At 42.7% G+C, this 13,885-nt stretch overlaps 1 protein-coding gene across 4 annotated transcripts in view; it reads right to left on the bottom strand.

Moving 5' to 3' along the window:
- The window catches only part of kif1b (kinesin family member 1B), a 116,555-nt gene that overhangs the window by 45,365 nt on the left and 57,305 nt on the right, over positions 1–13,885 (bottom strand). For 3 of the 4 annotated variants that reach the window (XM_039008271.1, XM_039008272.1, XM_039008273.1), the window contains exons 15-20: positions 11,984–12,059; positions 9,157–9,236; positions 8,498–8,604; positions 7,988–8,071; positions 7,564–7,756; positions 7,180–7,252 (exon numbers count right to left, since the gene is read on the bottom strand). In XM_039008271.1, coding sequence (XP_038864199.1) covers positions 7,180–7,252; positions 7,564–7,756; positions 7,988–8,071; positions 8,498–8,604; positions 9,157–9,236; positions 11,984–12,059 — 613 coding nt within the window. Of the gene's footprint in view, positions 1–304; positions 4,801–7,179; positions 7,253–7,563; positions 7,757–7,987; positions 8,072–8,497; positions 8,605–9,156; positions 9,237–11,983; positions 12,060–13,885 lie in introns of those variants that run through there. The other variant, XM_039008274.1, reaches the window with a different exon arrangement.

Below are 13,885 nucleotides of genomic sequence, written 5' to 3'. Positions count from 1 at the left end.
AATTGGATGGAAACCTAGCTAGTGTGTGGATGACAACCTCAGGTTGTTTGTTTCCAACAGTAGAACTGTTTTCCTCAGCAATTTCAATCCATTTCATGCTTTGTTTTCATGCCATGATACTTAATAGTATGCTGATACGAGTATCATGAGATCCCTCCCTCAGATCTTATTTAATGTACAGCCAAATGTTCAATATCAATTCACAGGAGGCTGCTTGGCCTTTGAGAAATTTTAGATTTTTGGGGGGAAAACCAGTAAGATTAATTTAAGTAAACAAGTTGAACACCAAGCAACGGCCTGCATCTTTAACTGCATTTGTAACATTTTATTTCAGTCATACTTAGATCTCCAGCAACACAAACGTATGCATTATATCCTTGATAAAACCTGTGAACAATGAAGTTCCAATATTTTTTGCACAAAGTACTAGCCTTTTACGAGGCAACAACTTGATACACAGCCATATCGAGGCACTTCATATCATATTCAGATAGACTAACAACACTGACCAGACACTAACATGACATATATTTCAAACGAACAATATAGCTGTACATTGTCCATTTCATTGACTACTCTTCCAGCTCTCCAGGCAATATTTTGAGAAGCTGTCAGCACCGGATGCATGCGTTAAATAACATTATTTATTGGAGCATTGACTTGAAGGCATGCAAAAATAGTCATGAAGCAAGAGCACTTTTTAAATGGAAAGAAAGCAAACGGTTAAAGAAAAATGTCCTATAGATTTTTGCCATTTGGTTTGCGTTACACACAAAGGTAGAGTAAATAGTTTATGAACTTTATATTATTCTGTTATCTTCAGTTATCAATAACATACTGTAGCTCAGATAGGCCAATGCACATCACAAATCTCTAAGCATCCTGAATTAAACGTTTTCTTTAAAGAAAGTCATTTAGAGATCGGCGTTGGCCATTGCATTTGGAAATCACAAGGTTCTCTTCAGGCATAGGCAGCGAAGTAAGCTATTAAGGTATAGGAGATAAGAATACTTAACTCACTCAGAAGAGAAGAGAGTCGACTAACAGCATCAGTGGCAAACTCATGAGGAAATAATTATCTCATTTGAAGTCTGTCAACAGCGTTTACACAGTGTAATTGATAGAGATAAATGCATGGTATCAGATAAATTGTTGTTTCAGGGCGGTGTTCTTATCGCTAAACTAATCCTTAAGAATGAATGTGGGAAACCGAAGAAGATGTGTACATATTCCATTCTTTACAGATGGAAATGGCATTCAATGTGTCATGTATTTACAACAGCAAAATGTACTGCACATTAAGTAGAAAGTGAGATTTACAAACTTACTAGCCCACAATTTATGAAATCACATGTTCGAGTCAAATCCAATTGAACATGGATGCTTCTCCTGAAATATGCAATATGCAAAGACTTTCATTCGTTGTGTTACTCCCAAGTTTTTGAGGGTGATTCTTTTGAAACCATGGTAACCCTTGGTTGGACATCCTCTCCCTAAGAAGCTGCATTTTGTGGGTCTGAGTCACTGAACCAGAGATAAATAAATGTTAATCTAAAACATTACCCAGAATCCACAGGCTCTTTCCCGAATGGCACCCTATTCCCTACATAGTGCACTTCTTTTGACCAGACTCCTATGATCAAAAGTAGTGCACTAAGGAGGAAATAGAGTGCCATTTGGGACACAGCCAGTTATAGTACTGTACATAGAACACATCCCCGTGGGAAAAGCAAGACCCTTTTAAACTCAATGTGCGGCAGTTGGTCTTAACAGAATGATGTTCCGTTAGATATCATTAAATCAACATCTACATCTCAAACAATATAGTACAAAAAAAACCCGGTGCTTAAGACAGATCTGTCCATATTATCTCACTTTTTTGTAATACGATTTAGAGTACAACTTCTTCATGACTTAAGGAAGTGCAATTGAGTTTTGTAAATACAATGTACGGTGGCAGTCGCATATCTTAAATAAAAATACCTGTTTCCTTTCATTTACACTAACTATGAAGACAAGAGGCTTACATTGTTTTACTCATGGTGGCCAAAAGGAATAATAAGGCATTGTCTCCCCAATCTCGTTAATTTGGTAAATTTTCAGCACTAGTGGTTACAAGTATAGGGCAATTTAAGGTATTCCTTTAGTATGCTTTCTGTAGGCAAGTGTTAAAACTGAATCAAAAAGTTATAGGGAGACAGAGCCAATGAATGTCTTTGATACCAGATTGTAAATGCAGAGCAATGTTAATGACGTGTTAGTGAATCATTAAGGCACTTCTTTGATTCCATTCTATCAGTCTTCATTTTCAAAAGGCAGTCAAGTGTTGGTGGTGCACAGTAAATTAATTCACAATGAATGCATAATCTAATTTACATACAGATTATATTGTATTACACAGTCACTTTGATGTGTAGCTTAATTAGCTGCTAACTTCCATATCGATAATAACAACAGGTCAATGTAAAAACCATTCAAATGTGACATGGTAAATTATGATAGAACACTTACTGTCCCGAAATGATATAACAAACATTGTAAATGTACACTTGGCAGATCCGGTTAGTGTATCAAATTAAATAAAAGGGTGAGAATATTTCATGTTATTTTTCCTGGAGTTGGGTTTCGTAAGGAAGAGAGTAAATACTGTTTGACTGTACATGTTGGGCACTTTGTAGACGTCAAGGTAAAGGGCTTGAACTAAGGATTTAGAAACAACCCTGTTTGCCCTAGCCAAGGCTTAATCTTTATAATAGCTAAAATAACATTCATTATAAACCAAAACTAAAACTGCAAACAGTGTAAAATGCAGATGATCAACCATGAAAATCATTTGTCTGAACAAATAAAAAAATGTATGATGATTTATCATTATTTAAAAAGGATGACACAAAAAGTCCCATTATCTTGTGTTGGCTTTGATTCCTTACAACAGCTCTCCTCATTTGCATATGTTGAAATAGCAACCAGTGCAGCACAACAGATACAGGAGGAAGGGCATAGATAGATTATGCAATTGAAATGGTCAATTGTGCTTTCATTATACACATACCATTGAAATGTGGATCAACCAACACACTGTTCAAGTGCAAAAAGAGTCACAGTTCTAGCTGTTTGTCTCACTGTGGACAATTATTCTGAGGTGTTGTGATCTGTAATGCGTTTGTCTACTAAAGTACAGAATTTCTCATTCCCACTAGCCCCATCTCACACTGCCGTCTCTCGGCTAGCCTTCAGATCCTTCAGATTAGGGGCAGACATTTGCCTGCGCATTCGAGGTGGTGCCTGAAAATTGCTTTGATGGTTGGCTTGGTCAGTTTGGGGATATTTCTGGTAACTAGTGAAGTTGGTGTTGGCGCCATAGGACATGCTGTTGTAGTGGCAGGGCTGTTGGTGGTGTGGTTGGGCCTGTTGGTTTTGGTAGTGGTGCCGGGGTTGATAGAAGGCCTGCTGCTGCTTCCTGCCCTTATCAGAGTACTGCAAGGACTCCATGGAGCCGGAGGATCGGCGGTCCATGGAACCAGAATTTCGGCGGTGGTTGAAGGAGTTGCTGCGGCTTCGTTCATGGGACTGCTGATGCTGTTGCTGCTGGTGGTTTCTATGGCTTTGTCTCTGGCCCTGGCTTTGGCCTTGGCCCTGCTCCAGGTCTTTACATCTGCGTGGCTGCGGGGAGGGGCTCGGCTGTTGGGGGTAGGTGGCTTGAATAACAGGAGTCACCATTCTCTCTCCGGGCTCTCCCCCCTCAGCCTGCACCTGACCCCCCCCCTCCTCTTCAAAGGCCTCTTTTGGCACCTTCAGCTCAATGACCCGCTCGTCGGTGATGATGATGTGGGTGCCGGGACTCCAGGAGTTGCGGTGCGTGGGATTGCTTCGGAACGGGAAGCGGAGCTTGCGGTCCTCCGGCGGGATGAAGCGGTGGGGGCCGCTCTGCCGGCGAAGCTGCTTGGTGATCTCCTGCTGCTGGAGACTCTTCAGGCGCACCTGCTCCTGCCGCATCCAGCGCATATGGCCCCGGCGGAGGGTGGAGTCGTCACCCGCAGTTTGCAGTTCGCCCTCCTCCCCTTCGGCCTGCACCAGGGGTCGGCCCTCACGAGGACTAGGGGTTCTGGGGGCGCTAGCAGGGGGGCTGGTGGTAGGCGGGCTGGAAGTCTGACCCTCTGGGGTGATGAGTGGCAGGACTTTCTCCATCTTGACCATCTTGTTCCTGAGGGCACGGATTTCCACATCCTTCATGTTGTTCTGCTTCTTCACCTCATGCAGAATGTCCTCCAGCTTGTCAATGTGCACCTTGAGGTCATCCATGGGGTCAGCCACCCCACCTGCTCCCCCTCCGCCTCTTCCCCCATTACCGTTGGTGAGAACATCCTCGATGCGTTCATCGCCTACCCCGACCGTGTCCCACACGTCCCTGGCCACTGCCCGCCACGAGTCCCGCTCGTTGGGGTCCTTCTTGCCGTAGGCGGCGCACAGCTCCTTCATCTTGACGATGGCCAGGGCCTCTATCTCCTGGCGTGTGTGGCGGAAGTCGTTGAGGGCCACCTCGTAGCAGATCTCCTTCACTGCCTGGATCTTCAGGTCCGAGATGGTGACCCACTTGGCGTCCTTGGTGATGCGTCGGTGCTGGGGAACCTGGTACATTTTCACAGGCTCCCGACGCTTCCCACTGCTGGGCAAGCCACACTTTCTGACTATGGACTGCAGCTTGCTAGGAGGCAGCTTTTCCCTCAGGGAGGTGATCAGTCTCCAGCTTTCCTCACAAGACCTCTTATCTGAGTCATCGCCACTATCAGAGTCGCCATCCTTGAAAAAACAAAACAGGAAACAAACCAAAGAGGTTCCCAACAAAATGAAGAAATTAAAATGGGAAATCAAAAAGAGGAAGGATGGCTTTTAAAAAAAGGAAAGGATACAAGTATGAATATGCAACATGGGAACTTCTATTGCCACCGGGTGTTCTTGGGTAGGATTAAAATGTATATAATTACTAATTTTCTACATCTGCATACGTTTTTCTAACCATTTTCAGTGTAAAACAATATACTTTTTGGTCAGATTAAAAACACCCTCAAACTTTCGCATACATCATAATTAAACAAGATGTATGACAAATTGAGGAGGACATGCACTTTCCATGCCCAGAAAAATAAGTCTAGGAAGAAATCATTCATCAAATTAAGGGACAAACCAGTTTAAACAAAAACCTAACACTGACAGTGGCTTCCATTGACTTTCTTTTTATAGATCTAAGACCTTGGTTTGCGCATTGGTTCTGGCCTCAGGCTAATGAGTGAACTCAGAAGAATCCTATAAAATTGTGCTCTTTAGTGTAAAAATATATGGATTTATATAGAATGCGTTGCTTATTTCTTGGATGTAACTTTCCTATGCATGTTCTAGTGCTGGAAGAACACTCTTTTGCAGATGTTACCATCAGGAGTAACCACTGCAGAGCGCTCTCATATTTTGAAATGGGGAAATATTTTAAAATGTATCTACAAAATTGTACTTAGAAAATGTACGATCAGGTAGGCCAATATCATTCCCAATGTTGCATATTGATATTAAAAGTAAACGTAAAGCATGACTATCATGATTAGATACAGAATATGAACAGAAAAAGGGGGACAGGTGTTGATCTGATTTGTTGTGTACTATTTCCTCTTCATAATTGACGATATGTGCACTTGAAAGCGGGATCCCAAACATGCTACAAAGGCATGCAAAAAAGGCAGACACATTTTGGTAGCCTTTCCCCATTCGAAGTCCACGTGAAAGAAGATTTAGAGTTGGTTTTAGAGTTGCTCTAGTGTTAGCAGTGGTTGAGAGGACAAAAGTAGTCTTGCAGTTTTATTGGAAAGCCAGTAGAGAGGACAGACAGAAAAGTGAGGTTAAGTGTTAATGCATCCACTTCACGGAAGACGTTAGTTGGAAGAAAATGCAGTTTCTCATTTTGGTAGACAAAGTACATTACAGATCACAACCAGAGAGAACAGGAAGTTGATGACTATCTGCGACTAGAGACATTGGTTGGAAATAGGTGCACAAATACGTGTATGCAGTAAGAGTCTGAATATCATACGTTTGTAGTTATGCTCATCAAACCACCAGAGAATTAAAGTATTTTTAGTGATTTGTTGATTAAAACCCGAGCACTGATAATTCAGTTGAGTTATGTCCTCAGTGTGCTTTACAAAGGGCACAGGTGAGGCTAGCATAAGGAAGTGACAAAAGAAGTCAATGAGAAACCACATTGTCGCTAGCCTTCAAAAAGTACTACAGCAGGATTCTTGGTTATCACAATGCATTGTACATATCAGCAACTGCATTGAAGAGCATAGAAACTCAACACAAAACAGCAAAAAACTAGAATAGAAGTCTAAACCAAGACATTCCACAGTAGCCACATCGTTGACCAGTTTAACTGTATATCTCTGCAACTTAGCCTGGAAAAGGAAGTGAAGAAAACATGCTACAAAACATGAACCATGCAAAAGCAGTAAAGCGTTATCAAAGCTAGATCACTGGCAATTGTACTGTAATTTTGTTGAGCCAATGAGTTGGTACTTGATTAATTAAATTCAATTGAATTGAGGTCATAATTTTTAAAAAATACAAAAGCCAATAATTAATTTACAAAAATTCTGTTTTGTAAGGTTCAGTTCAAACCTAGAAGACACAAGAGTGAAAATAAGGATTTGGAACAGGGAAAAATGCTTTGCAATATAATTCTCTCTGAATCAAATTGTTTCAGCAAGTTGGTCGAAATCAGGAGTCAAGGGGCAAAGGCTTTGCTCTTCCCTATCTCAGACCAGATAGTGGATTCACACTCCCATGCAAGAGGAACAGACATGCTAAGTAAAAGTAAGTGCTTCTCTCCGTCACTCACACACACACACAATAGAAGTGTCTCAAAAGGTGTCAGCACAGTGAGAAATTAGTGCTAGTCAGACTTCAACAGAGCAAGCGGGGAAAATAATGTCTAATGACAAAACTAGCTATCAAAAAGAACTATCCGCAAAGTTATTATAGAAAAACCATGCTTTAACTTTGTATCCTGCAGCACATTTCATCTCAACACAAAAACAAAACTATCAGGTATTTTGTGCCCCCCCCACAAAAAAAACAGAATTAAGCTACAGGTTATAGAGAAGTTAATTTGCTAAAAGTTTCAAGGCTTACCAGTCTCTGCTGTTCCAGAAGTTGGTCCGCCTCCTCTTTCTCTTTTTTGTACAAGATCTCCATCTCAGTCAATCTAGAATGAATGAAAAACACATTAAATCCTATTGTATACACAATTATTCAAAAACATGCTTCGCCATTGAACAAAGTACTGGCCTCAAACTCTGTGAGTGGAAGCTATCCACCTCTCAAAGTACCCCCTCTAAAGACACAATCCTGTGTCTGCGTTTCAGCTCAACGGCAGTTCTGCCACGTGGTTTGGTACAAATATAAGGGATGGGGCTAGTTAGGGAAACGTAATCACTCAAAGTCGTAGACTAAGCTAAGTATGCCAGGACTGACAGTCCATGAGATCAACATGACTGTATTCGGTCCTGTACATACCTTTTCTCCATCTCTTGCTTCATGTCGATGCCCTGCTTCTCCAGCAGCTCTCTCTGGGCAAAGGTCCAGTCCACTGGCTCTACTGGGGTCTCTGCTGTTGGGGTCTCCTTCTCCTTCTCCTCCTTCTCTGCCCTCGCCTGCTCCGGATGGTTGAACCGAAACACGTGGTTCTTCCCCATGATGATACGGTTTCCTGTGACAAGAGGGAGTGCGCAAGGTCGAAACAAAACAGGCATTGAGCTCAAAAGCCAATTAGTAAGAGATTCAGGAATTCCTGTCATTGAATAGCAATTCACGTCAACACCTTCCTTAGTCTACTTCCATCAGTGGAGAAGATGTCAAGATCCTTCACTTTACTTGCAAATGAAGAGAGAACATTCCTGAAAATGCTTCATGAAATAAAACAGCTGTGGGGAATACACACCTGAACGAAGCTGCACTGATGCTCCAACTCGCTTGCCGTTGACATAGGTCTCCGATCCCTCACAAGGCACCATCAGGACAACCACTGGAGACAAAAAAACACATCAATACAGCGAACAGTATTAATCTCTATACCAACAAATCTGAATAATGCTTCTAATATGAATGCCTGACTCTGCCCAAATACAACACAAGACAAATGAGGTACAAATCATAGGTACAGTATATTGACAGTGGCATTGGTTGGGCCTGGTGAGGAAATGGCGGCCTCTTCTTTACAAGGTGCTTCAGTGATCCAGGGTGTTTATTTATTTTAGCAGACAACCATTTGTAAACATGCAGAAGTATCATTTGCCAGAAGAATTTACTGAAACTGAGGTGTAATGTCCGTCTTCTGGCCACAAACATTTTCTAAACCTCCTCATGCAGCCACATTCGAGCCCATGCAGACACTTGGCAGCACGACACTTCACTGATTTACAGTGACAAAGCCCCACATGGTTTCTCTCACCGTCTCCATTGGCGTTCCTTTCGCTGCGGAAGATGCAGTGCTCCTCTTTGATGTGGGCTCCGCTCAGAACAATGTCCTGCCGTCTCTCAGTGTCCGCCTGGCCCACCCTGCCGGCACAAGTGAGGGAGGACATTTTGTGAATGAGTGTCAGAGCAGGCGACCATTTTAACTAGCAAGTGACAACCCAAAGCTATGGCTTAAAATGTTTGCTTATAACAGGGTTTTACCTCCTCTGAGGTGCTTCATGTCGTTTCATCTAGGCTCCTCTTACTCATTATTGTCACCTCAGGTACTGAGGTAACTTAATACTTTATAGGAAGACTACTGTGTGGGAAAGGAGAGCCAGAGGTAAGCGATTTGACTCGAGATAATCAAATACGCCGGTGATCAAAGGCAGATGACATGCCACCTTTCAGGCCAAATACAGGAGAAAAAAAACTGGAAAAGTTAGATGTGAGAGAACTAAATGCTTTGCAGTGGCTTCTACACAGCATTCCACTGTGAAGCTTCAGTGCTCTTCTGGATCCGGGGTGAAGTTTATCCTAGGATCAGCTTCCCCTCCCAAATCCTTACCTTAACCATTGATGGGGAAAATGCAAAAGTGACCCAAGATCAGTGTCTACGGGGCAACTTCTCCCTACTGTGTTCCGCTGAGTTACCTTGTGATTCCGTCTTTGATGTAATACAGCAGACATTCTGACATCAATGGGTCCTCGTTCAGGTTGACCAGGTGAGGGGTCTAGTGAGACGGAGAGTTGAGTGGAGTTCATGAGTAAGACACTGTTCACATACAGTACTTGCACCAGTAATACATGTGAAATACAGAAAAAAAAATCAGGAAATCACATTTCATAGGTATATTAAGTTCACATCTGCATGATTGACACAAATTAATTCATTAATAGCCTTTTATGAAAGTGTAATGAAAAAGGTAATGTCAATAACATACTCACGAGTTCTAAAGTCTAGTTTCACGATATACACCAGACCTGGGCTCAAAAGTTTTTTCTTTCTCTTCTTTCAAATAATTTTGATGCGTTTGATTGTGGCTGCCTGGAGTGCTGGATGTGAGGAATTTTCACTTTTAGGCCTAGTACATTGCGCCAGGCAAGCTCAATCAAGCGTAGTTATTGAGCTTGCTTTTGAAAGAAAATGACTACTATTTGAACCTTTGTCTGATAGACACCACTAGAAACACATCAATGCTACAGTAAGCATCACTGAGCCACCAACCTTCTTGGGGGAAAATACCCCATTAGCAAGCAAGTCAGCATACAAGGCCTCACAAGGCCTCTCTACGAAAAGCTAACCAATGGAGAGGCAGCAGGTGAAAATGAGAGAAAGTGGACGGAGGAAAGAAATTAGTGAAATGAAGGAAAACAAAACTCCTAGCAGTGAAGGAGGGTTTAAAGCCCTAGGAGAAGAGCGAGCTTCAAAGTCATAAGAGGGGATTTTCTGATATCAAATAAATTTGCTTTAATGGACAGTCGCGTTCGTTACAGCCGATGTGGCAGATGACTAATCTAATCTCCCTCTCAATCGTGACTCACTGATGAGAGCACTTGTTGTTCTTTTCATTCCTGACTTGTGAAAGCTGCCTGCCTGTGCGGGGGAGATGGGTGGTAGGAGGGAGAAAGGGAGGGGGAGTGCAGAGGTGTACAGACAGATTCTTCAACCACTACTCAATAAACCCAGTCTGTCTCTATAGCGTCAATCGGTCTGCGGAGCTGACGGATTGAGTGAGGCCTGGACGACTGACAATTTAGTCCTCTTCACAGAGATGACGTGGATAGGGCTGTGACTTCAACATGTCTGTCAGGCACAGAAGGCTTCCCCATGCAAAGAGCTAACAGACTGAATGGACCTTCTCATGTTAAGGCTGTGGCTGTATGAGCATCGATCATGGGTGGATTCTTTCAGTGAAATGGAACGAACAGAGCCGACCATTCCCTATTCTACAGGACTCATGACAGACAATCATAACTGTTCTATACAATACATTTCTACCTGAATGTTCTACAACCTCGTAAACAGACCGTTGATACGGTATGACAGCTGCTAGTAAACTCTACTAGCAATACTATGGCCACAGAGAGAACTATTCTAGAAAGCGGTTTAAGGTTATTATACAAATACATCAACGTGGTGTCGCTCAATAAATAATACTTCTCTTCAAATCAAATAATGCTACAATAGAATAGCAGTACATGTGTGATCTTGCAGAGGAGGATACAAGGCCACAGCCATTTTGATTAACTACTAAGCTCTACAAATGCTAAACCTGGGTCACTCTCTATGGGGTGTGTCAGGGGCTATCATTTGGATTATCTAGCGGGGGAGCGGTAGAAATCAATGTAGATTTGATTGCACAAACCTGTTTAGTTGAAAAACAATCAAAGTCCTCGTCAAACAAGGACTTGGGCCTTTCTGGGCCCATCTAAACATTACCATATGGAGGAAGTAGATAAGAAGGGATTGGGGAAAAAAAGAATGAAAATAAAGGAATGTATGGAATAGCAAGTGAGAGCTGAGGGATGGCTCCGGAAAGAAATGACACACAAATGGAAAGGAGCAACAATGGGAAAACGGTGGTGTAGTACTAGAGACAGTGGCCGAACACCCATACTTGCGTTCTAAATATTAGGCATTTTATGTATGCCGACAATTTAAAGTTTTATAGTATGTTAAACTTCGAAACTCAGGTATGCTTTAAATGCCAGGATGTTATACTCATTTCGGCCTTTCATCTAGTAGAATTGGCTGCATACTTTTGAGGAAGAGAACAGTCTTTCTACACTCACATGTGTTTGACAACAGCTGATAATCAGCTGATAATCAGCTGATAATGAGACAAGGGGATGCACTGTACCCAAATTAACAAATAGCGGGAATCAACACAATTGCACTTGAAATGACGCATTCTCAGGATGGGTGAGCCTAGTATGTTGATATTTGTTGCTTACTGCATTCATTTTTACTAAACAGTACGCTCTAAATAGTATGGAGTAGTACACAGTAAGTAGTACACAGTAAGTACACAGTAAGTAGTTTTAGTAAGTAGTAGGCAAGACAGATTTCGGACACGCCAGTATCGCTGTGTGTTAAATAGAATCTCTATCCTGAAATGTCTAACAGGTCTGCTGCTGGGTTGGGGTCAAATCCATAAAAATTCCAGTCAATTCAGAAAGTAAACTAAATTCAACATTTTCGTAATTGAAAAGATTTGGAATTTCAGTACACTTCCTGAAATAACTGGTATTGACCCTGCCTGCTACACTAGACGTAACTTTTGCAGAGCGCGAGACGCTCCCATTGATTTCAATGAAAAATGGGCGTAAGCAGCGCTCTGGTTCTATTTTTAAGAATTCGACTCGCGGCTCAAACCAAGAACACTAGATGGAGTGGCTTGCGCTCTGCTCACGCTAGTGTAACAAGTAAAAAATCTACTGCTTTTGTAATGCCCCGGTATGGCACATGTCCTTTTACCTTTTTAGGAGAGAAGACCCCGAGAGTGCCGCCATCCTCACGGATAGCCACGCCCATCTCAGCCAGCAGGGCTTCCCTAGAGGAGAGGAGACAGCGGAGGGTGATGTTATAAACACATCTTCCCTAGAGGAGAGAGGAGAGCGGAGGGTGATGTTATAAACACATCTTCCCTAGAGGAGAGAGGAGAGCGGAGGGTGATGTTATAAACACATCTTCCCTAGAGGAGAGAGGAGAGCGGAGGGTGATGTTATAAACACATCTTCCATAGAGGAGAGAGTGGAGGGTGATGTTATAAACACATCTTCCCTAGAGGAGAGAGCGGAGGGTGATGTTATAAACACATCTTCCCTAGAGGAGAGAGCGGAGGGTGATGTTATAAACACATCTTCCCTAGAGGAGAGAGTGGAGGGTGATGTTATAAACACATCTTCCCTAGAGGAGAGAGTGGAGGGTGATGTTATAAACACATCTTCCCTAGAGGAGAGGAGAGAGTGATGTTATAAACACATCTTCCCTAGAGGAGAGGAGAGAGTGGAGGGTGATGTTATAAACACATCTTCCCTAGAGGAGAGAGTGGAGGGTGATGTTATAAACACATCTTCCCTAGAGGAGAGAGTGGAGGGTGATGTTATAAACACATCTTCCCTAGAGGAGAGGAGAGAGTGGAGGGTGATGTTATAAACACATCTTCCATAGAGGAGAGAGCGGAGGGTGATGTTATAAACACATCTTCCATAGAGGAGAGAGTGGAGGGTGATGTTATAAACACATCTTCCCTAGAGGAGAGAGTGGAGGGTGATGTTATAAACACATCTTCCCTAGAGGAGAGGAGAGAGTGGAGGGTGATGTTATAAACACATCTTCCCTAGAGGAGAGAGTGGAGGGTGATGTTAAAAACACATCTTCCATAGAGGAGAGAGTGGAGGGTGATGTTATAAACACATCTTCCCTAGAGGAGAGGAGAGAGTGGAGGGTGATGTTATAAACACATCTTCCATAGAGGAGAGAGCGGAGGGTGATGTTATAAACACATCTTCCCTAGAGGAGAGAGTGGAGGGTGATGTTATAAACACATCTTCCCTAGAGGAGAGGAGAGAGTGGAGGGTGATGTTATAAACACATCTTCCCTAGAGGAGAGAGCGGAGGGTGATGTTATAAACACATCTTCCCTAGAGGAGAGAGTGGAGGGTGATGTTATAAACACATCTTCCATAGAGGAGAGAGCGGAGGGTGATGTTATAAACACATCTTCCATAGAGGAGAGAGCGGAGGGTGATGTTATAAACACATCTTCCATAGAGGAGAGAGCGGAGGGTGATATTATAAACACATCTTCCATAGAGGAGAGAGTGGAGGGTGATGTTATAAACACATCTTCCATAGAGGAGAGAGTGGAGGGTGATGTTATAAACACATCTTCCCTAGAGGAGAGAGTGGAGGGTGATGTTATAAACACATCTTCCCTAGAGGAGAGAGTGGAGGGTGATGTTATAAAACACATCTTCCCTAGAGGAGAGGAGAGAGTGATGTTATAAACACATCTTCCCTAGAGGAGAGGAGAGAGTGGAGGGTGATGTTATAAACACATCTTCCCTAGAGGAGAGAGTGGAGGGTGATGTTATAAACACATCTTCCCTAGAGGAGAGAGTGGAGGGTGATGTTATAAACACATCTTCCCTAGAGGAGAGGAGAGAGTGGAGGGTGATGTTATAAACACATCTTCCATAGAGGAGAGAGCGGAGGGTGATGTTATAAACACATCTTCCCTAGAGGAGAGAGTGGAGGGTGATGTTATAAACACATCTTCCCTAGAGGAGAGGAGAGAGTGGAGGGTGATGTTATAAACACATCTTCCCTAGAGGAGAGAGTGGAGGGTGATGTTATAAACACATCTTCCATAGA

This window comes from Salvelinus namaycush, chromosome 14, assembly GCF_016432855.1.
Source record: "Salvelinus namaycush isolate Seneca chromosome 14, SaNama_1.0, whole genome shotgun sequence".
Taxonomy (NCBI): Eukaryota; Metazoa; Chordata; class Actinopteri; order Salmoniformes; family Salmonidae; genus Salvelinus; species Salvelinus namaycush.
Note: the sequence above shows the minus strand (reverse complement) of the source record. Positions and strands in the feature narration are given on the sequence as shown.